Source organism: Athene noctua, chromosome 13, assembly GCF_965140245.1.
Source record: "Athene noctua chromosome 13, bAthNoc1.hap1.1, whole genome shotgun sequence".
In the NCBI taxonomy this organism is placed as follows: Eukaryota; Metazoa; Chordata; class Aves; order Strigiformes; family Strigidae; genus Athene; species Athene noctua.
This window is the reverse complement of record NC_134049.1, coordinates 6,735,396-6,759,755: the sequence shown is the minus strand read 5'-3', so window position 1 is coordinate 6,759,755 and position 24,360 is coordinate 6,735,396. Positions and strand designations below refer to the sequence as shown.

At 41.5% G+C, this 24,360-nt stretch overlaps 1 protein-coding gene across 1 annotated transcript in view; it reads left to right on the top strand.

The window, feature by feature from the left end:
* The window catches only part of ARNT2 (aryl hydrocarbon receptor nuclear translocator 2), a 104,726-nt gene extending 80,724 nt beyond the window's left edge, over window positions 1-24,002 (top strand). The window contains exons 13-19 of the mRNA XM_074917141.1: window positions 5,349-5,421; window positions 5,579-5,702; window positions 9,869-9,968; window positions 11,699-11,837; window positions 13,983-14,148; window positions 16,747-16,883; window positions 19,300-24,002. Of these exons, the coding sequence (XP_074773242.1) occupies window positions 5,349-5,421; window positions 5,579-5,702; window positions 9,869-9,968; window positions 11,699-11,837; window positions 13,983-14,148; window positions 16,747-16,883; window positions 19,300-19,398 (838 nt within the window). The 3' untranslated portion in view covers window positions 19,399-24,002. The remainder of the gene's footprint in view (window positions 1-5,348; window positions 5,422-5,578; window positions 5,703-9,868; window positions 9,969-11,698; window positions 11,838-13,982; window positions 14,149-16,746; window positions 16,884-19,299) is intronic.
* Window positions 24,003-24,360: the final 358 nt, after the last annotated feature.

Sequence of the window (24,360 nt, the reverse complement as noted above, 5' to 3'; positions counted from 1 at the left end):
GTGGCCATCTTTACATTTCAGTGGAAGTATCAGATGCTCTGGGTCCAGCAAAGTGCTTCACATGGCTACCAAGCAGGGATGCCTTCCACTGTGCAGCTGTAGGCAGTTCTGCACAGAGACAAATTTTAATTTTATTTTTTTTTCTATCGCTGTGATAACCTAGCCAGCTCCATAAAATGCAGGTTTGAGGCAGTTAAAAATTCATCATAAAATTGTAAAGACACGGTAGTCAAAAGTTCTACATTTAAATCAGTTTTTAACTTAAGATAGTTTCAAGCCACAGCACATAGGTCTGTGTGTCTGTTAACAGAATAGCTCTCATTCTGCGATGGTCAGTGAACAGCATTTTCCCAAAAGACTGTAGAGGGCAGTGGTGGTTCCAGTTGTGGAGGGATTAATTGAGGGGGTTTTGTTGTTGATTTGGTTTGTTTGTTTTCTTTTTTTTTACTTTTTTTTTTTTTTTTTTTTAATGATACTCCTTTGGATCTTCAAACAGTCAACTTTCCAAACTCGCTTTTGGTGCGGAAGGATAACGAAACATTAGGTTCAAATGTTCACTTAGTTCCTTGCAAAAAAAAGAAAATAAAACTCTGTTTCACTTGGGTGTAGTCATCCAAGAGAAACTTCCTGGAGAAATGAAGCATTTAGCATTTATCATTTGTGCTGGGTTCCGCTGAAGAGTTACCCCATTTGACCACATATTCCTGTGTAGTTGGGACTGTTTGATTTCCGAAAAGAAATCATTATTGTGCTCAACGTTTATTTAATATACTCATAGAGCAGTGTTTGAATAAAATAATCTGTCATGGTGATAGATAAAACTATATAAAGGTCTTTGTATATATAGAAGAAAGCTGGTTTTCTGACCTTTGTGGAAATTTTGATGTGTCATTTTTTTAAGCCGCAAAGTCCTACGTTGTCCTGCATGCATTTATGAATCCTACAGTTGCCCTGAGTCTCAAGATTCTTGTCTTGGAGTGAGCTGGCATAGGTCACTGCTGGAGGCAGCCTGTCCGATGAATCAGGCCATGCTGGTGGGAGAGATGCTTTTTGTTTCAGATTCTCATGGGCCAAAATACTAAAGAGATCAACTGTTCTGATAAAATTCCAGTCTGTGGTAGTGGTGCTAAAGACTTACTTTCTCATGATCCCTGTGTCATCTGTGGGCTATCTGATTCTCAAGGCTGGTATAAGACGGACCCTTTCACAGGGGTGACTTTGAAACTGTAGGCTAAAAGACGGAGATTTTGAGTTTCTGAAAGAGAACGGCAGCCCCAAGGCGCTGCTTACTCCTTTTTTTGTCCAAACGAGACCCAGGAAGCACGTGTGCCTGTATTACATAAAAAGAGCATGGTAGAGTTACAGTAGTATTGTTTCTCTCCCACCATAGAGACTGTTAATTTTAAAGTTCATATCCTTTCCTGGTAGTTCTGATGCTTGGAAAAGGAACAGGTGACTTCAGTGTTCACAGAGATTAATACAGCTGAAATACTCTCCAGGGTCAAAGGAACTTTCACAGAATCTTCCCTTTTCCTCCAGATACATTTACTGAAGTGAATTTGGATTAGCTATCAGAACCTTCAGATTTGCTGAACCGTTACTTGTTCAAGCCAAGGGCTTCCCCAGTTTCATACCGAACCTGAGTACACCAGGAGTTCCTGCAGTACAGGCAGCCCTCTGCTGACCCAGACAATACCTTACTTGCTACGTTGGGTGTCCTGCAGAGCCAGGGAATTTCTCTTTCATTTATTCCTTGGAGCTGTGAAACTGAAACTGAAACCAAGGGTAGTTTAGGTTTTGGTTTCAAAGTCAGAGGACAGTTTGAGTTTTGCCCAAATTGGTAATAAGCTCTTGTTCAGCATCATCTTTACAAAAACAGTGTGGGAATGGGGTGACTGAAGGGACCTGCCTGTGTGGACTGTTCAGTCAAAAGGATGGGTTAGATGGCAAAGTCTGAAGCAAAACCAGCAGCACTCAGCTCTCCCTGGGCGGCTGGTCCTTGAAATGCCGCAGTTACTTTCAGGTTTCAAGCATCATTTGAACTATTTATACAGTAGCAACAAACAGCAGAAGATGCTAACCTGGCTTTACGTTTCAGTCTTAACTGAGTGCATCACAGCTTGCACAGTTCAGTGAAGATACACTTAGGTATTTGGTTTTTATAGGAAATAGATTTTGTTCCCAAAGTTCAGTGCTGTTAACACGATGTGGTGTTTATATTGTACTGCAGCTTAATGAGTATTAGAGATGAAAGATAAAGAAGGGCGAAGGAGCACTAAGTTAGAAGTGCCTACAAAACAAATAACTAGTAAGTATGCTGTTTTGTTTGGCTCATTTGTATGTATATGGCTGAATCAAGAAAACATACTTTATACGGAACAGAAGAGACCTAATGTGCTGTTTATTGACACACACACCAAGTCGTTGGTAATAAAAACAAATGAAACAGTGTAATTAGCTTTCACGTTAACAACAGGATTTAATGGGTGTTTATTGTCCACAGGGTGGTATTTAGAAAAAATTCCCCATAGATTTGCCATGATTAAATTACCTCCTATAGTTCTGTTGGAAAAGTATGCATTTTATGCTTGCAAACAAAGAATTTCCTTGCATTCCAGAGGTAATTTATAGGAATTTTCTGTTGGCTAAAATAATGTGGAAAGTCCATGGCTCTCTAATGACCTGGAGGACTGATGGTTTTTGCATGTTACTCCTAGCACAAAAGTGATTCTGCGGATTACGTGTTCTTACACTGTAAGGCCAGCAAAAGGCTTTTGGCATTCTACTCCAATCTTCTGTTTGTTGCAGGGTCACAGATTTTTCTCCAATTTGCCATGGAGCCTAGTAACTGGTGTCTGAGCAAAGTCTTCTGGAAAAACATCAAGGGATGGAAAAATCTTTTACTTACTCAGTAGCTTGTTTGAGTGGTCCCTCACATTCCCATCAGTTTGTGCCTAATTTGTCATTTGGCTTCGTCTGCAAGTTTGTCCCTCTGTCCCTTGACATTTGAACCTAACTAGTTCAAAATTTAAAAGATTTGAATAAAAATCTAAAATTCTGTGGCCAAAAATGTATCCTAATTCTCTAGAGTTTCAAATCCATGATTTTGCTATTTTGCAAAATCTCATCTATTACTGTCTGTCATGTTATAGGATCTCCTTGGGGGAAAATTCATGTGGTGTCTGTTAGGTGATTTTTTTTTTTTTTTCCTGACAAGAAAGGGGCCAGAAGCATACAGAAACTATGACCACTGTCAAGTATCATTTGCAAGTATCAAGCTTAGTTTGTTGTCAGTCCAACTCCAATGTCACCTCAATTTCTGAGCTTTGGCATAATTTGGGGGGGTTTATATCTTCTGTACTAACTGAACAAAGAGCCTCACAGAGGTAGTACGTTACCTGCCCATCCTCAGGTCAGAAATAATCTTGATAATTGCAACCAAGTGACAGAAAGCAGCTGTTAGTGAAAGGTACAGAGCATTTAGATAATTTCACAGCTGCTGGGGGGGTTTTGTCATTACACAGGCAGTCTTCCTTGAGATGCCACCATGCCAGCAAGCTCCCAGCTTCACCCTAGAGGCTGGTTCAGTGCCCTTCACGGTATTGCCCCATGCCAGTGCAAAGGGCTCTGCCTTCTCCATGGCAGCAATGCTTCTTCAGACAAGGGCCATGGTGGAGCCTTTACTTTTTACAGGGAAATCTCACGTTATTGTGCTTGTGTATCAGCAGGCCTGTTGGTTGCAAGCTGCTTTCAACCCGAAGTTGTGAAGGTGATGCTGTGGCCATGCTGTTCAGGGCTTGATCAGGCTACAGCCCAAATTGTTGCTTTTGGGCACAGCCCAAACCCAGTGTTGTGCTGGCATGATGATGTGGTTCTCGTGCTCTGCCATCCCAGCTCGGTGTTGGGACAAAGCTGGGTTTGTCTGTCTGCAAACAATCACACAGACCTGTGCTCAGACAAGTGAGGTTCCTAATGACCCAGTGTGGGGATGGTGTAAGTCCAAACAAGAAAGAAGTTGTTCACATTTTTGTGGTAAAATTCTGGTCTTAATGCATCAGTAGCACTTTTGCCTTTCATTTCAAAGGGATTTGTGTTTATTTCTGATAAATTGTACTGCACAGTGGCTTTTTGTGTAGAAGTTGTTTTGTTACAGTAGCTAAAAATTTTTGGATAGCAACAATTAATATAACTGTCTCTGATTTTTTTTTTTTTTTTAAATAGGAATTTTTGTGTCCTTCCAGACTTCAAAAAAACCAAATAATCATATGGATTCGTAAGATCACTGTGCTAGATATATTACAACCCTATAAAAGATCTGTATATTTTTATCATAGGTGATATTCACATATGTAAAATGTGAATATGCCTGACTTATGCTGCCCCTACAGATCACCTGTCAGTTAATTCTAATGAATTGCAATTATTTTATCTGTTGATATTGGCTAATTGTCATAGTTAAGTAACAGTACCTGACACTAAACACAAATCAAGTGCATTTCAACAAAGTTTTCAGCACTAAAGTTCTTCGTTCTGGCACATGGCCCCTAACATTTATTATCTCTGCTTCTGCACTTTTAACTTTTCCTGAATTCATATAATTGGATTAAGGCTATTACTTCCAGTGATTTTTATCTCATGGATAAGGGATATTTATTTCTTGTTCAGTTCTGATTAGCATTCAAAAGGACACTTGTGTTTTCTGTAGCATTTGTAAACACAAAGTGATTTTGTGTGATGTCTTGATTTTATATAGTGGCACAATCAGTTTATTTCTGGACATTCACTGCCTTAAAAACTTTCAAAAATGTAATAGAATCTGGACTTGGATCCTGAGGAGAGTAGAACCAGAGCATGTTAAAGAGGCTTTATTACACAGAAGGATTTATATGCAGTTCTTTCTAGCTCAACAGGTTGTTCCGTTTGGTCTGACATGCTTCAGACAGAGCTTTGATCACTTACTGACTGGCATATTTCTGCATTAATGTTACTGGAGGTTTCATGTTTACTTCAGTAGGATCAGTGAAGGGGTCTGGTATATTCATCGTTAACATGAGGAAGACATTCTTGGTGTCCTAGTAATGAATTCTTAAATCCTTTATAAGGAGGTTGTATTCCGTCTTCCATTACTTACCCACCTAACATTTCTGTGCTCTTACAGCAAAACTCTTCATGTGCCCTGTTACATTCCTGTGGTGCCAGCTTTCTCGGTGAGAAAGCTTTAAAAGCACATGAATCTCACAGGATTTACTAAATCATCTGAGAGATGTTTTACTCAGAGTATGAAATAGGAGACCACGGCGGTTCCTTTGATTGGTTTTTGTAACAAAGTCATTTTGTCTCCTTTGCAGACAACTTCAGCAGCAGCAAGCAGAACTTGAAGTACATCAAAGAGATGGACTGTCATCCTATGACTTATCTCAGGTGAAATTTCTCAAGGTTTTATTTTCGTGCCTCTGATCTTTTAAAACATAAAGCAATGGCAGATTTCAGCAAAATTAAAAATACACTGTGACTGTCCCTGAACTCCTTTTCCTTAAATATGATAGAGGGAATTGCCTTCCTCTGTGTATCTCAACAGGTGCCTGTTCCAAGTATAACAGCTAACGTTCACGAGGGTGGAAAGTCGGTGGAAAAGCCTGATGCTATCTTCTCCCAAGAGAGAGATCCTAGATTTGCTGAGATGTTTGCTGGAATAACTGCTTGTAAGTGAATGTCTCTGATGCTTAATTTTCAGTACTATATTAAGCTTGGCTACATGATGTGGAACACAGCTTCAAGAGAATGAAGAGAAACTACAGTGTGGCAGGGAAATTTCCAAGAAATGTCAGTCTTCAGAACATTTCCTAGAATTTGCCTTTAGCTACTATTTCACCTAAAGATTAAAAATAAAGGAGTAAATTCAAGGAGGGAAGGACAGATTTTGTGTCACCAGAGCTACCCATTTTTGATTCTCTTTTCATTTCACAGGGGCACCTTAAGCAGTGTTCACTGATACGAAGCATACTGAGCAGAACTCTCTGTTTCTAAGTATATATTTCCTTTTTTAAACAGCTGATATGAGTTCATCTCTCTAAATAGACATGGATAAAGAAAGTTACTATGTAGTCTTAAGATAGGCCTGCGTTTTTTTAATCAAATCATTGGGCTTTGCATTGATGCTTTCAGAGGCATATGCTGCCTTGGAGTGTAATAATATATATATTTTCTGGTCAGTTGAGGCATTTCTAGTGATGTTACCTGTCGGTGAGTCCTTGCTTTTTTTTCGCCCAACTTTTGAACTTGTTGGAAAATTCCTACAAGAGTGATAGAAGTCTCAGAAATAGTATGTTGTTCTATATTTTGTGAAAAGTACGAGGCCAGAGTCCTTACTGAGTGCCCTCACCAAGGATTTCCCAGCCCTGTTGTAAGAGGTAGCACCCAACTTGTCAGCTGGACAGACGTAGCTGACTCAAACTAGCCCCAACCTGCTGCCCGTTGCCCTAACAGACAGAAGTCATTGAGAAGACTGGCAGCTGAAGGGGTCATCCGAAATATATCTGTAGGAAACCAGGCTCATTAATTCCACTGCTCATGGAAGAACTCGTTAATTGTTTATTGTTCTTAACTGTCCTCACTGAAAAAGAGAAGTTTTTACATTTGTTTTAAATAAATCAACGTGCAAATGTCACGCAGTGCATGAAGGAAACAACCCACAGGGTTTGACTCCAGGGGTGTCGGGAGATGACCTCACTGCATTGGTTTCTTATGTCTGGCTTGGCCTTTTCAAATCGAGAAGGCATTGTAACTGCAGGATAGGCTTGATATTCTGTCCTCCTGTTGCTAGGACTTCTCTGTTATTCCTGTTCACCCTTGTCTGTCTACTCTAACAGTGAAGTCAACAGCTGAGGCCATAAAAGGGGTCCATTAGAAGGTAGCAAGACTCCAACCCTAAACACCAGAATATGTTTTTCCAAGCAAGAACATCTTGCTTTTTGGCTGCCTTATTGGCTCTTTTTCAGGCAGCTCTCAACTGTTTGTGGGGAGAGGTTAGGGTTAAGAGTCTAGCAAGCTGTGAGGTAGCTGGGAGGTTATGTTCTTGGAAATGCCATTTCTCTTTTCATTCTTATCAATTTACAGGCTATGCTTTTTTTGGGACATTCACCCTGTCTGAATTTCTCATGGGAGCTGTGATCAAGGTCTTCTCTGAATGATAAAAAGAGATGGTTCGCAGTTAGAGAGGAGATATGCTGTCCAAAACCAATATTGACAAACCTGCATGCTGCCTGCAAGACATTTGCATTATGTTGATACCCAGTCTCCTTCTCTGCTACGTTCTGTAAAAATACAGGTTTGACGTAGGGAGATTGTTGCCATAATTGTACGCAGTGGCCACATGTAACTAAAAAACAAAAGTGGGGAGAGGAAGCCTGGCTTCACCGATTCATGCGAGTGCCTTAAAGCAGGGGATGATGTGGTTCTTGGAGATCCGTGTTCTACAGGCTGAATCACTGGTCCTGCTGGGAAAAGGGCCTATCATTGACCAGTACAGTGATGGGATTTAGAGAAAAACAGGTCCACAGATGCAGGGAAAACACCAAAACAAAATGAAGTTTCAGTGCTGTACCAAAGGTGAGAGCAGAGAAGTAGTGTGTAAAGTCTCGAGTGGGAATACAGCTGGGAGAGATGCGGTCCAGATTCAGAGGCTAAAGAGAATTCACTGTAACTCAGGAAAGAGATTTTTAAAGCTGATTTAGCCGTTTGTGATTAGTTTAGCTGTTCCCTTTGTCTTGACCTCATCCTGCAGCACAGACCCCGGTAGCTGCCATGGCAACTCTGCTCCACTTGAGGAATTCCAGTTCGTTTAGGGCACTCTCAGTTTTGCTGGTGAGTTGTTTTCAAATATCTAAAGTACCCACAGGATTTTGTCTCAGTCTCTTCTAACCCTGAGAGTTTGGTATCCCTGTAAAGGGTGGCCTTAGAAAACGGGACATCTGATGCAGGAATGACGGTACTGCAAAAAAAGGAAAAATCATCTGTTCTTCTCAGAGATATCCCAGCCCGTTCTCGATTCTTCCTACTGTATACACAACTTTCTCTAGAAAACAAAACTTCCTCACTTCTTCTTGGTGTTTTTTATATGACAGCATAGGTTTGCAGCCCAGACTCAGTGTCTGTGCTGGGCAATACGTAGCCAGTGAGGAATTTCTGTGAATTCCTACCTTACAGAGGGAAAGCAATGACAGCTTGCATCAGTGGCATACGCACTCCTCTCCTGTGAATTAATTTGAGGTGCCTTCTTTCTTTGGGAAGGTGAGCTTAGATTCTTGTTAGGAACATAATGTAAGAAGTACGAAGAACTTAGGTAACAGGGAATAGCTGGTGTGTGTTGGAGGCCTTTTGTGAGCCATACTCATGAGTATATATATGAGTATAAAATACTTCTATTAGTTGTGAGTTGAGTGAGCCTTTTGTGAAGGGAAAGCATCTTGTGAAATGAGTAGGAATCTGAAAAGAGCAAAGGGGTAAATGAGGAGGCAGACTTGATTTCTAGGTTTGTCAGAAGTGCACAGCAACAGCCAAAGCCATCAGTGAGTTGTGAGTATTTTGCACTTGGAGGTAGTAAGAGAAGATGAAGAAAGTGAATAAATGGTGGTGGAGCAGGCCTTTAAATTATTTTAAGAAAAGCAGTGGTAGTGAGGTTTCCCTTGGCTTTGGAATAATCCAGTGCCAGAGAATTAAATTAAGGGACCAGATGTCACTGTTCACCCAAACTCATTTCGTTCGGTTAGAGATTGATCTCCAGTTGCCACATTAAGAGTAGACTATAAAAGTTAATGGCATCTCCATGTGTGTGTTATTCACTATGCAAGTCTGTTTTACACCCCACTGAGATGCTTGCATCCTATTTCATGGCTCCCTCAAGCCACATATAGGACAGCAAAATCCATAAGAGACCAGTGTTTTGCCTTGCCGCAGCTCAGGTGAGCAGGTCTTGCAGACACTCAGAAGCAAAGTGCCTCCAGCTACCTGTGAGATTGAAATGCAGGTAGAGGCTGTAGGATCACCCACATTTTCAGGTTGTCACCCCAAGATCTGCAGGCATCCCTCCAGACTGCCTGGACGAGTCACGTACTCCCCTCCGCCTGTCCTGGAGGGAAGCAGGCTGTCAGCTGGTTAGGTCAGGGGCTCTTTGACACCGTTCCTTGGGATGTTTAACCCAGGGGGGTCTGGGCCCTCAACTGCTGCCTCAGTGCAAAGAGGCTGCAGTAACAGCAGCAGCCCTAGAGGGCTGCTTCTGGAGCCAGGAATGTACCCTCACCCGAGGCCATCCCTGGGTAGGCCAGAGGCGCACATCCATCATCAGCCTTTCTTCAGACCAGGCTTGTTTCTTGGGATGTTCTTCCATTCCCACAGGCCGATTCTCCCATCTTTCTTCCAGAAAACCTTTGTTCCCCTTCCCCGTCTGTAACTGGGACTCAAACACCCATCGCTCCCCACCTCAGCCAGAGCCACTCGCTGTCCCCCGTTCCCCCTCCTGCCTGCGTGGTCGGGAGCAGCTTCCAGCGGGCACAGCGGAGCTCTGGGCTGCGTGGCTGGAGGGCACGTACCAGTGTTATGTTCCGTGCAAACAATAGCATTAACGAGGTACATCCTGGGAAGAGGGTACGAAGGAGACACAAACCAGCTGTGCCTCTGGTTTCATACTGAATTGTCATAGAGCCCTTTTGTGTCGTTCTTAATGTGTTCCACAGGGCTTCTTCATAAAGCTTTAAGAAGGAAAGAAAAATCCCTGCTGCGGATATACATTGCAATGCTCGTTAAATAATTTTGCCTTCATTTTCTCATCCCCTAAACTTTTCTCTTTCTGTGATTTGTTTTTCTTTTGTAGCAGATAAAAAAATGATGGCCTCGGCATCCACAGCGGGAAACCAGCAGCTTTACTCACAGGGAAGCCCATTTCAGCCAGGACATTCAGGAAAGACTTTCAGGTACTGTAGTCCAGATCCTGAACCTTTCAGCTTTTATCTGATAGTGGGGGACTGTTCCCCTTCAATCTAGTGGAAACAACACCGATCTAAGATGCAAGGGCTCTCTTTCCATGAATGAGCTTTGCCTTGTGTAAACTTCACTCCTATGTAATGTCTCAGCACTTAAGCTAGGCTTACAAGCTGAGATGGTTTGGATATCTCTGTTAAAAATAGTGGCTGGTAAGTAGGTACTTGTTGCTGTGATGATGTAATTGGAAAAAAGCTAAGAAGTTTAAGAAAAATCTCTGAAGTTTAAGAGTTTGCCTTCATTTCCAGTCACTTTTTGAGAGTGTGGTAACAGTGATTCTGTTAACCTTAGTGCTTTTCGTATCACTGTTCTGGGACTGTCATACTGGAGTTTCTTTATCCTGTTTTAGACCAACCAAGGTTGTGAAAGTGAAGGAACAGCCATTCAGAGACTGTCAGTTCCAGGAATTAGAAAACATCTGCAAACAATAATTTTATTTAAACCAGTGTGTTCTTAAAGTTACAATTGCTGATAATCTCAGTGGGGAGAAATAAAATCCCCGTGCAATGTGTTTTGTCAAATTGAAACCAAGAATAACTTGGGGGGGATATGACAGTAAATTAAAATGCCTTTTAATTGGATATTGTATATTGCTGGATGGTTGACTTGCCATCTTGGGGTTTGGCGTGTGTTTTGTTTGTTTCCTTTGTTAATTCCTGATGTTTAACTATAGCTTTTTTCCTACTGATGTTCTATTACATCAAGTAATGACACATCTTCCAGCATTTCCACCCTCGAACTGTCCTCCTTGAATGCTCTCCAGGCTAGTCTGTTCAGTTGCTGAGACTAGGCAGCCTTTAGGTACTGTTTTGCAGACTCCTGGTTTCAAAGTATATATTCCAGATGCAGTCCAAGCCCCTTAGACAATGGGACTTGCCAGTCCAGCTGGGAAGGTGTCAGCAGTAGGGCCAGCCCTCCTCAGCAGCTGCTGTGTGCTTCCAAGTTCAGCCAGATTTAGATGGACTTTCTTGTCCACATTTCTCTCTTTGGAGACTCTGTGGCAGTAAAAATAAAAATAAAATTAAAAAAAAATAGAAAGCAAATTCTACAAAGAATTTCTAAACACACAATTTGCTTTTAGGCAGCTTAAGACAGAATAACAGCTCCCGTACTCAAATGCCTGCCACGTTTTGCTTACCACTCTGGGAGGGATTTTGTCAGTCTTAGAGGATTCAGTCCTGCATCCTCTCTGCTCAGCCTTGTTTACTTCTTTTCCCAATCTGCTCTCTTCTTACTCTGTAAAATGATTGTGAAAATAGACAATAGGAAAGGGATTAGAGAAAACAACAATCTGTTTCAGTCGATGCACAAAAGCATTTTTATATCTTGTGTCTTGGGTCTTTTAATGCATTAGATACTAAACTAGTATGGAGCCGAGTGTTTATGCACCGTATGTTAGACTGATTTTTTTTTTTTCCTTGCAAGCCTTTTCAAAGAGATTATAGAAGTCTAATTCAAAATAATTTTGCCCTTTGTGTCTATTTGAACTGGCATTTTAGAATGCCAGTATGTTTCATAGTTTTGTGATGGTTTTAAGTGATTTTTTTATTAAGATAGATTGAACAATTAATTTTAATTTGCTTATAAATATTTCCATATCTGGAATACTGTTTGTGCATCGAGAATATATCCCACAAATGAGGCGCTGTTTTTGTTCCTTTAGTTCATCTGTGGTACACGTGCCTGGTGTGAACGACATCCAGTCTTCTTCATCAACAGGCCAGAATCTGACACAGATATCTCGCCAGCTAAATCAGAGTCAGGTTGCCTGGACAGGAAATCGCCCACCATTTCCAGGACAGGTATTGATTAAAAATGTTTTATTTTCATGGTCATTAAAGATTTTCAATCTCTGTGCTAAATAGGAGTAAACCCTATTTATAACATGATTAAATGCACTTTGTCATTATTATTTGTGTTCGGAGAGGAATCGGTTCCCCCAGTTCTGTTCCTTGGTGGGTTATAACAATTTCAGACAGCTGCCCTATGCGTAGCTACGTTTAGTTTGTAGTAGTGTTCATAACAGTGACAGTTGCTACACTGACATAAATCCCAGTGGATGGTCTTGGTCCTGCACTTATTTTTATGTGTGTGCTGAATGAAATAAAAGAGGACAGCTGTTATGCTTTAGTATTAAGCCTGTGCATTAAATCTTTCTTGGACAAAGACCTTGCACCCAGCAATGTTACCCACAGTGAGCAAAGTTATCAGAAAAGGGCACACACCAATGCAGGCATGAATTCAGAGCAGAGGCTGCTTAGCCCATTGCCCCTCCGTTAGCACTGCCCAGTGTAGCACACATTTTGTCCCGTGCTGGAGGAAGCAGCATGTCACACTGTGAGATGCCCTGTGTTCGACAGTGTTAGCCCAGAAATTACTTCTTGTTCTGTGCAACATGAAAAAAAAAAATGCTTTGAATCTCTGTTAAAGACAAAGAATATGAAATAATCGTCTTTGATCTATCGTTACTGCTGCTCTTAATCACTCTTGACTTTCCATTGTTCAGTAGACTAGAACGGCATGTTGGGGTGGACACTAAATAATTTTTCAGTACCTGTGTGAATTCCACATTAATCACTGATTCTTTCCAGCCCTCAGTGTGCCATGGCTATTCTGTCACACCTGTGCAATGAAATCTAGTTGTAACACCTTTTTTTTTTTTTTTTGAATGATATGCAACATGCTAAAACTTACTAAAAAAAATTACTCATTCCTCTTTCTGTCCAATACTGTTCAAGTGAACAGAGTTTGTATGAGAGTGTAGGGAAATTGGAATTCATTCATCCATCATAAATAAAGTGAAATCAAGTTAAGCCTTGCAGAAGTGACACATCATGCTCTCACTGTCATTGTGAAAATCTTTTAGAAATGTATGATTTCTTAGCTTGGAACAGAGCTGAAAACTTAATAGCTGCTTCATCATGTTATATGCCTGTTGGGAATCTGTTTTCCTCCCCCAAGTTCCTTCCATTTGTCCCAAGAGAATAGTTTCACTTGAGTGCATTGATTGCCAATAACAGTGCACATCATTAGAAGTATCCAAAGATATAATCACCTTTAATTTCTATTTGTGGAGCTAGTCAGGCACTGAGGTTTTCTTGGAACTGCTGGATTTGTTCATGATGTGGGCAGTGGTTTGTAAGCAGATTCTATCTGTAGAGTTACAGTTTGCTGTAGCACATGACTTTGGATGAGATGCTTCACCTCCCTTAGTCTCAGTGTATATTTTGTCTCAAAGCGGTCTGCAGTGCTTATTCATTTGTGTAATGTTCTTGGAGATCCTATGACGAAGCCATTATGTGGATGAAAATGACAGCAAGTTGGTTTTTAATACTCTTGAATTAACTCAGCTGCCTGGTTAAAGCAAAATTAGACTATTTCTTCCCTCCTCCCAGGGCTGGTGATTCACACTCCCTCCCAGGCCTTTTTCAAGACAGAATAAGCTTGCTGCCCATACTACTTAGGCAGGGAGAGAAAGCAGTTCATTAGCTTTGAAACTTCTTTGGCCATTTTCCACCAAGCACTGAAAACTCTGGTCATCTGAGAATTGCGTATATTCTGCAAGACAATCAGATAAGCATGATTTTACTGTGATGCTGCAAAATCAAAACACCTGGCAGATAAATGTGAATGCTTTATACCTGTTCCGTTTTAGATTAATCCTTGTAATAGAGGTGAAGGAAATCCTGGTTTTTCATATATCTCTGGTACTGGGTGCATGTGAGTTAATCAGAAGGAGTGCTGTAAATGTTGGTGTACAGTTTGTTGTGTTCCTTATGCAGCAGTAAGTTGACTTTGACAGAAATGAAATGTGGCCGAGAGAGGAATAACGCATGTTCGCATCTGCAGAGTGTATTTAGTCTTTGCTTTACATTGTTAAAAAGCGAGTCTTCTGTGCTGTTCCTCAACAATAAAACTCATTCCTTCCTTCACCCCTTATTCTTCAGCAAATTCCATCTCAGTCTGGCAAGGCACAGTCATCTCCCTTTGGGATTGGAACAAGTCACACCTACCCAGCTGATCCGTCGTCATACAGCCCCCTTTCCAGCCCAGCCACCTCTTCTCCGAGTGGGAATGCCTACTCTAGCTTAGCAAACAGAAGTGCAGGGTTTGGTAAGTTTTAAATGATGTAACACAAAAACGCACATACAAATTAAATTCTCCAGTGTTTAAATTCATTAAAAATCCTCCAACCTGTTCTTTCGGTGGGTTGATGGGGAAGCCCAGGTGGTGCATGGGTTTTGCTTTCTCCTGTTGAGCACAGTGGACAGAGATGACCTGTTCCCTCCATGCTGCATCTCCTCCACGTCCAACACACTTCAGAATATTGTGGCATTTTATGATGTGAGAGGACTTTTATTTTCAGAAAATGGTGTCACGAAAAGTTAAAAAGTGGCTTACGTTACTAGTACACATCCTCCCAGATTGTGGTCAGCAGGTTTGATTTCTTTTTACGTCTCAGAAGAATGCTTAAATAGCACAAATTTACATTCTTTTCACTTTTCAACTTCCCCGACTGCATGGTGGTGTCCTCTTGCCCAGAGATGGTTTGTGGGAGTTTGTCTGGGGACAGGAGTAGCACCCCCACTGCTGCTATAACCTAATGGGAGTAGGTGCCGTGTTTTGAAACGGTTGTCTTTTCCTATTACATGCTAATTTAGTGGCTTTCAGACCTTGACTCAATGGGTGACCCCTTGGTAACTTTTCTGCACTCCACCAGCAGAATAATATTTAAGAGTAAAAAAAAAACCTACAGATCCATTAGTGAGAAACACACATGGAGTCCATGAAAAATTTTGCTGGCTGATAATAATGCACAATTCTAAAAAGCATAAGTAGCAGTGTGATAATATGTGTCATTTTTCTCTTGCCCCCTGAGAATAAAATTGGTGCAGATCTGTTGCAGATTACCCTCACTGAGTGCAGACCTTTGCTGCATTTCCTAGACAAAAGTGCATCGAAACGGCGCTCTTCCCACAGAGCTTATTCATGCTTCCATTTCCACCAGGCTTCGTGCATTTGTTTATGAGACAGCCTTGCATTTCAGGCCTAAGCTACTTGGCAAGAACCCTTTCACCTAATGAGAAACATTTCCTGACCTACATCAGTTGGGATACTATTAATAACACAGCCTTCACAGAGGCGAATGTCTTTAACCTCCGGCTGGCAGTACCATTTTGCTGAAAAGAAGCATCGTTTGCCTCACTTGAGTTAATTTCAGTGTATTGTTCTGGAAAAACAAAATCCAAAACCAAAACAAAAACCCAACCAAAAAAACAACACAAACTTGCAGCTTTTTTTTAAAGGGTAACTTAGATGAATTTTGTTTTGGCCCATAAAATGGCTGCAGGGTTTCTGAGTCAGCTGAATTATTGGTTGTGGTAATGTCAGTAAGGGAAGAGCTGTAATTATCTGCTTCAGATGTGATAGAAATACGTCACTACAGCCTGTTTACTTTCCTGTAAAACGTTCACTTTATCTGTTTTGCATGGTTTAGCTGGTAGCCAAAAGGATTGCTTTAAGCACGTGTTTCTCTATTTTCTGAAGCCATGACTATGAGTAGTGACTGATTTGACATGATGGAGTCTTGTTATCAGAGACCTGACATAACACAGGTGGAAGTTTGGCACAGGAAACTTGGCACCCTTGGCAGAGGGAACTGGTAATCAGGGAGAACCAGCTCTACCCAGCTTATATACCTCTGCAGTGAGGTGAAAATAGGAATAGCAGGAGTGGTTCTATAGAAAAAAGGGGGGGAAAGGAGAAAAGGTTTGGAGGAAAAGGATAAGCTTGGTCACAAGCTTTCTAAAATGCTGATTCTTAGGAGACATTGTAAATAATTGAAGGAAAATTATCCAAAAGAATTGTAAATTTAGGGCCAGTCTGTAGAAATACGGAGTAAAATGACTCCAGCTTAAGTGTGACCTGTGACTGTACTCATGAAAAGTGTATATGTAGTAGGTGACCAAATTAATGTGTCATCATGGTTTTTTCTGATAAGGCTATATAGAAGAAATCCATCTCTTGAAATCATCATTTTAGTGTATTTACCATAACACTATTCATGTTACTCTCTGAAATGTCCATGGCCTCAGACTTTTAAGAAACCATCACCATACAAACAGAATCATCATTTGCTATAAGCCGCATGTTAAATAAATCATTTTGCAGCTGTAATATTGGAGGACAAGATAGTCCAGCAGACAGCACTCCATTTAATACAGCAAGTCTGTTGTCTGTTGATACTGTTTTTACATCTGCTTACAGAATCTTACATCTGCATGCATGCTTCTTAGATGAGTAGGTAACTGGGCACCCACTGCTCTGCAAGAATTAGTCTTTTAAAGGGAAAGGGTGTTCAGATGATTCAGTTTCATTTTTAAGTAAAATGGCAAATATTCCTGATTAGTGATTAAGAAGCTGTGGGGGAACACTTAAAAATTGTCTTCCAGTGCCTGGTTCGTGGTGTCACTGTGTGTTTTGCTGTAAGCAGTTCACCTGCCATGAGTTTTGCTCTCGGGTTGGCCCCCACCCTGCAGTCAGGGCTGAAACTCCCTTTGGCTTCCACCCTGCAGGGGCAGGGTGTCACTTGGGGTGATTTTTCTAAGGCTCATTTGCAAATACGGGCGTTGATGGATGCAGCCTCAAAAGCAGGCAGGCATTTTGAAGGAGCTGCTTTCTGACTTCTGCCCTTTCTCCCTCGCCGGCCAGCTGAAGGTGGCCAGAGCAGCGGCCAGTTCCAGGGGAGACCTTCCGAAGTCTGGTCCCAGTGGCAGAGCCAACATCACAACCAGCAAAGCGGCGACCAGCATTCGCACCCGCAGCCCAGTCAGACCGAGGTGTTCCAGGTGAGGAGAGTTCAGTGAGCCCAAAGTCCCTCTGACAGCTGAGAGCTGAAGAACTGTGGCCCTCGATGGCCGTGGTGCCAGCAGGGCTTGGAGCCACCACCTCTTGCTGTGTGCTGCCCTGGGTTTGCACTGCTGTTAGGTGGCATTAGCTGCAGCTGAGATGGTTTTGTTTTCTGTCTAAGAACAGCATCTTTGCTGATTTAAAGTGCTGTTTTCCCTTCTCTTTACACCCCGTATTTCGGGCTTATGTGTTTTGCAGAGTAGCCATGAAATAGTCCCAAATAGTCTTATCCCAGTGCTGCCTCTAAAATCTCAGTAAAATCCAACTAGACATCAGTGTAATTCTCTTTGATAGTTCAAGCAGGAAAGGAGTCTGATACTGCAGAGAAGATAGTGGCCAAAAATTTCTGAAGGTTAAACCCAGTCAAATATCAATCCTCTTCAACTACCTCATTTTGTAATAATAAGTAGCATTTTGAACCTTCACTACAGATGGAGTGGGACTTCGTAAGTTAAACTAATAAAATCTCTGTCCTTGTAGAACTTGTTTTCAAATTAGATCAAGAAGACAGTTTACAGAAAAACAATGCAGATAAATGCAGAAAAGACAGCTCAAGCCCCAAGCAAGCTTTATGAGCGAGGCACCTCATTATCTTAGAAAGTAAATTCACCTGCAAGACAGGGCTCGTGCTCAGTTGCTCCCAGGAACGCTGCAGAAGAGACACTAGCCTGAAAATATTCCTGTGCGAACAAACCATTGCTTCACACAGGAATAAATAACGTCACTACATCTGGAATAACTACCTGTCTGCGTGCTTTTACCCCATGGCCCAGGCAGGATTAATCTGTTGCATATCTCTCTGTGTGCAAAGTTTAATCGCTTTGCATGTACTTTAACCTGAAAGCATATTCAGGTGGAGCTGATGGCTGCATGGTTTGATGCCCCCAGAGACACAGGGCTCCAAGCAGCATCTTGCTTGTGTCTCAGGCAGTGCTGTGTCCCAGCAAATGTTTTATGAAATTAGTGGGAAGGAGGGCCAAGGGAGAAAGGGAGAGCTGGGCTCTCAGAGCTCTTGGAGGTGATGATGCATTTGGAGGGGATTGGGATAATAGCTGGATGTGATGAGAAACTTGGATGAGCTCGGTTCAAAGGCCGAGAAGCTGCTTGGACTGTTTGTGCCTGAAGCCAGCCCTGTGTTAGCTGGGCATAAGGAGGGAGGCAGACTCGAGACCTGCCATGTCTCTGCCTGAGAGGAGACCTTGCCTCAGAGGCTGCAGCAGCAGAAATGCCTTCAAAGAGATGGAAATTTAAACAGGCGGCGGCAGCTACAGCTTCCCCTTGGCTGGGGAGGAATGTGGAAAAACATAAAATAAGTACAAGTTTTGGTCAGAAAATGAAGGCTGACCCTGGCAGCTGAGAAACTGCCAGTTGTGTTCACAGCCTCTCTCACCACCATCGACAGGGATGCTACAGAGACCTCGATGGATTTTAATCTGCCTTTGTTTTGGGATAACTTTTCAGTACACAGCAGCTCTCGGCAGTTATTCCTTCACATAGCAGATCCTGTGAGCTTTCATACTTGCTCTTTAGGTTTTGTTTTATTGTAAGGATAATGAGCCATCCCTGGTAAAACTTGGCTTTGCAGCAAGAGCTTGTTATTGTAAGGACTGACAGGAAAAGCAAGCGTAAACTCTGGTTTTCTCAGCAAGGGATATCTTTTCCCTGTGGTTTTGGTCTCTGGCTGAGAGGAAAGGTTGAGTATTTTTTGAAACCTCCTGCAGGGACCTTGCTCGGCTCAAGACACGTGGGAGCAATTACCATGAAATCCCGTTTCTCCTGAGAAGTTTCTGCTATTTCCTCTACCTCTGTACGTGTATGAAGGCTGCTTGGGCATCTTGTTAGCTGGAGTGGATGTCTAGTCTTTGGTGTTCCTCAGAAGACAAAGAGCAGTAATATGTTCACTTACAGAGTGCTGGTGAGGAGGTGAGACCCTCCCCAAACTCACGCTGACAGAGCAAGAGCTCCTTTCTGAAGGGTGCAAGTGTGAGATGTGTATAGTGAAACCAGAGAGTTTGCTTCTCTCCACGTGTAACTACCCATTCCAAAGGGAGCAGTTTCACCCTGGGAGGAGTGTGGGGCAGCTCAAATGTGCCTTATTCAGAGGAGCAATCCCAAACTTCTGCCCTGCTGAAGTCCCACCTCCCATTCAGAAACGCTCCAGCAAAACATAAGTAGTACGTAAACCTTAGCCCAGCCCCCCGCACAGGTCTGGTTTTCACCTTATTTATGTAACCTTTGGCCTTTTCTGGTTTTACACTGAAAAGATGAACAGGAAACAGTTTGTGTCTGGATAAAGTGTTAGCAAGTGACACTTCACTTTGATTTTTTTTTTTTTTTTTTTTCCTTATCATGCAGGACATGCTGCCAATGCCGGGGGATCCGACGCAGGGTACTGGCAATTACAACATTGAAGATTTTGCTGACCTGGGCATGTTTCCACCATTTTCTGAGTAGCTTGTGAAGCAGAAATGGAAGTTCTTCTCCAAGACCATTTCAGTGTAATTTTGGCTCTGCTTTTTCTGTGTTGCATTTCTGTAGAAGCTACTAAACCAGAAGATGCATTTCTCATGTTTCAGGTAGTGGTGTAGGGCTTGCTCTCTCCTTCTTGGGGTGTGCCAGTGCCAACAGAGGAGCTCCAGCACTTGTTAGTGTTCATTGACAGCTCCATTTTTAATTTTTTTTTTTTTTATTGTCATCTACCTCAGAGATGAAAAACTTTGCTTGATTTAAAAAAAAAAAAAATCTCTGAGTCTTAAACATTTGAATGTGAATGATACCTAATATTTCCTTTGAATGGTAATTTTTAAATAGATAACGAAGTAACAAAGACTAACAGAGAAAAGGTAAGGTAATGTCTTGTTACAGTGCCTACCACTCAATTTCGATGCCTTGCTTTAAGCTTAAGTTTCTGGAAGCAGACACAATATTCTGTTTTCTTTGATTCTTGTAGTTTTTAGGTCACTTTAAATGTGAGATTAAGCAACATAGTGTAGGCCTCTCTCACCAGAAGATTCAGTTCCGCCTTTTCTAACTTAAACTTGAATGTGTGTACATTTTGGTACTTTATGTATATCTTGTGCTGTATGAAGTGATTACCTGTACTGGTTTCTTTTGCCTTTACAAAGGGTCCATTCTGGAGTGTACTGAAAAGGTTGACGATGTATGTGGAGGATTTAGATATCGTGGGAGTCTCCATCACTTCACATAGGTGTTCTTACTTTTAATTCAGGTGGTTCTCTGTTCAGAACAAACTTTTACTTACATAAGCTATTAGTCTGTTTTTGCACTGAATTGAGGCCTATAACTCTATACATTTCTCACTGGCTGCTTTAATTTCTATTGTTCTTGCTCTCCCAAAAATATTGCCTCATAAAAAAATGACTGTAAACACATCAAGATTGCATTTTCTATATTAGCTGCATTTCCTTTCTGTGAAGTACTTTTTTATACTGTGAAACCTCACATTTTAACAGTGCAAGGTGGTGGCCTATTAAATCATTCAAGCTCATTTGCTGCAAGCAGTGAGATGGTTTTGTAGTGTATAATTTTTTAGAGTGAGTTGGTAATAGATATCAATTGGACTATTGTCCACACAGTGATAACTTGAATTTTTGCTTGGATTCCCAAGCAATCACTTCTGTTAAACCCTGTAAACCCTATTCTGTTACATATGGGATTTTCAGCTTACCAAGTATTTTGAGGACTCTTGACTATTCTGAATGCTATATGCTTTTCTGCAGGGGTATGTTTATCACCTTCCTCTTGGGTGAGTCACCTACCACACGTCTTCATCAGAAATCTGGTAGATAGTTTTTTATTCGGTATTTCATATGCATGATGAGTTACAGAGGTTGGGTTGTAAGGTCAGTATTTTTATCCAGATCATTTCTTCTGGGATGGGAGGAGAAGGAAGTGCTCATGAAGGACAAGGAGCCCAGAGTTCCCACGTGCAGGTTGTTCATAACCTTTGAGGTTGGATGGTGATAGGCAGCCTTTGCAGAGGAGAAAGGAGGCAGCTTCCCTCAGCCTTTGCATATTCAGGGGCCATCACGGACCTTGAAACATCAACCCCAGGGCATAGCCCCCATCTAGAAGATCTCAATGTCCACAGCAACTCTTAGACCTCGCAGCACTAAGGTCTGCCTTCTCATAGCTCCTCTTGAATTTGGGGGTGCCTGTGACAGGAGGCACTGTGCACATCACTGTAGTCGATCTTACCAGGATAATATCTTGAAAAGCAGGCAGGCCCCTGTCCTGCAGCCTGCTCTGACCACACAGGTTTCATGCTGACAGCTGGGCTGCAGCGAACATGACCAAGGAAGCATGAACTGCGACTTTAGCAGTTAGCCATGTAGTGGTGTTTTCCCATGTGAATTTGCTTTCCCAGCCTTCTCCGAGAACAGCATGTAGTTTTCAGTATCCAGAAAGAGTCCTTCCTACTGTTTCTTTCGCTAAATCTGGGACCAATCTCTTACCCTATTTGCAAGTGGGGCTAGGGACTCTTTTTTTAGGAAATTTTTTTATATGTCTAGATGCAGTACTGGAGAGGCCTCAGATCTCCTGGTCTACTTGCCTCACCAAAATCACACTGAGAACAAACAAAAAACCTCATATCTCTTCTCTCCCAGAGATTGGGAAAATACCTTCTTAGGTAAGCAAGCCATGCACTTACACAGTATTCTTTTAAATACATGGATGTTTATTATCTTGGAGCCTTCTCCCTTTCTGCTCACGCTGCTTGGATGAATGACTGCTCATTGAATTAGATAGGCAAAGCTCTAGAAATTCATTGATATCTGTAAAAGGTGCCTAGATGCTGTGCCAGCTGAGCGAGGTGGTCGGTGTCTGTACAGCAGGGCATGCTTTTAAAAGGGGCTAATCATGAGGGAGAGAGCAGTAGGTAAGTAGTTTATATCTCTGCACAGAAGATACTTGCCATGATAAATGTCAGTTCTTCTAAAACTTTTAAAAACCATCTCTGTGTAAACTGAAAAATGAATTGAAAAAAATGCTGTTCCTCCGTTTTATTTTACCCAACAAAGTGCTCGAACTATATTTATAATTTACTTTTGTTCCTGAATTCAATCTAAAAATAAGTTTTTTAAAGTAATTTTCTTTCTCCTAACATCACTGATGATAACTTCCTCAGCGTGCCACGATTTTTATACTACTGTAGAAGGTTTCTTGTGTACAGAATTTGGTTGTGCAGTTAGAATTGCACTGTTAGCAGAATTTCAAGCACATCTCTTTTTTTTTTTTTTTTTGTTATGTTTTTTTAAATACAGTATTATTTTTTTGAAGCCAGTATGCCTGAGGCATCAGAGCATTGGACTGCTTCTCCCCTTGTAGACCACTCCTGCCTTTCTGGCTCGGAAAGGGGATGGTTACTCTGTTACGGGGCAGTCTGGATAGTGCCAGGTTTGGGTTTTCCCTGTGAGCCGTTATCGTTCTCCATTTCTGTTCTGCCATCCCGAGCCAGTGTTTTCTTCTTGGCTTTTCCACCCCTCCTTACCTCCCCCCCTATTCCCGGCCATCCCATCTCTGCAGCGTTTTCCCACACCCAAGTGGGAGGCGTTGGGTTGGGTTCCCGAGCCAGCGAGGAGGGAGCGCTTCATGAGTTTAAAGTTTGGCAACTTTGTGCTTCTGACCGAGCAAACGAGCAAGTTCAGCATTTGCTACCGCCGCTGGGCATCCCGCGCCGCCCTCGCCGTGTGCTGCCGTCGTGTCAGTGGCTTGCTCCTCTGAAACAGCCTTCTTCCAGGTCTTGTGGCCGAAAAAGCTGTGTAGCGTTGGCTGTGCTGTATCTTTTTGTCATGTGTTCGGTTACTAAAGCAACTTACTTATCCTATAGCTGAAGTTATAAAGTGCATTTGGAATGCTAACGTTTTTATTCTGTGCTCTTGGTGTAGCTTTGCTGGCACTTTGGCTGCCGGTTTCCAGAATTTCACAGGTGGTGGATTTCTCGTTTCTTTTGTGGGTTGGTTTTTTTTTTTTTTTTAAGCTGGAAACAAAGCTGTGATTTCTGATCAAACTGTGTTGCAAACACAGTGTTTCTTGAAACTGAATCTTTTCGGTTTTTTAAACTGATGGAGGAAGAAACTGCAAATAGTAACGATCTGGGCGAGTTATTTCAATGAACGGGCATGTAGACTGAGAAGATTTTTAGATACTAAAATATTTACATTCATTTATTCAGACAAGCAATTCTGTTTAACAAGAGGGACTCCATCACATTGCTTGTTACAAGTGCTACTGGCAGTACCTAACGGTGATGCTTTTAACCAGATAGTTCCATTTGTAGCTTTGTTGCCTTTTTTTTTTCTTTTTAATTTTGAAGTACAGTATGAAACTGTAAATACTTCTTGCAGTACTGCCTTTTTAACTCTTAATTACTTTTGGCACAGTGTTAAATAGTGTTGGATCTACCCAATTGCTATGACATATATTTTTATACATAGGTGTACTCTTTTTTCGAGAATAATACAGCCATTTTGTCATTAATGCCTTATCAGTGTCATACTGCTGTTGCTCATTGTTTGCAAGGTATTGAGTGGACTAATTTCTAGTTCAGATATTTTGACTTTTCCTGGCAGTGCTCAAGTTTGGCTTCAGGTGATTTTTGCCAGAGTCCCATTTTTCACAGTTGTTAGCTGTGAGGAGAATGTGGGCTTGGTTTTGTTTCTATTAACAGAGCAAAGAAAAGGCGATGGCATTTAATTGTCTTTAAAAGGTCGGTCTTTTCCTACTCTAAACCAGAGTGCATTTCATGGAACTAATGACTGTGGGCACTGATTACTTTGTGTAGATTAATGGTCTTTAAAAAAAAAAAAAGAAAGAAAAAAAATAAATAAAACAACTCCAAAAATGGGCTTCTGTCATTGTTAGGCACTTGGTTATGTATCTGTTTAAACTCTTCATATTGATGTGAAATTGTGCTGTGGATAAAGTGTATTTTGTACTTCTGAATGTTCTATATTTATGACTAACAAGTACAGAATCAGTTGTGTGTATGTATAACTAATAACTGCCTTTTTAAATTTCATTAAAATAAAAATGTCATGAGCTGTTGTTAATTCCTGCCTTTCTGTAAATGAGTTGGGAATCATCAAGTAGGAAATAACCCTGAATTACAAGATTCTTGTCAAAAATCAGAAGATTAGGTATTGATCATTGTCTTTGAAATCTCTTCCCGTGCTGTGTGGGCAGGAAATTCCCCTTTTATCTGTCTCGTATAACGGCTGTCCAGAGGGACTGGGAGAGGATTGATAGTTGGAGATCCCAACTTTTAAAAGAAGTTCAGGAAAAACATTCATTAACAGCCCTCTTCTGCGGATAACGTTGAGGTGTGTGAATCGGTATCTGTATAGTAGAGTGTTTCATTAGAGCACAGTTGATTTAGAATTAATTCGTAGTCTG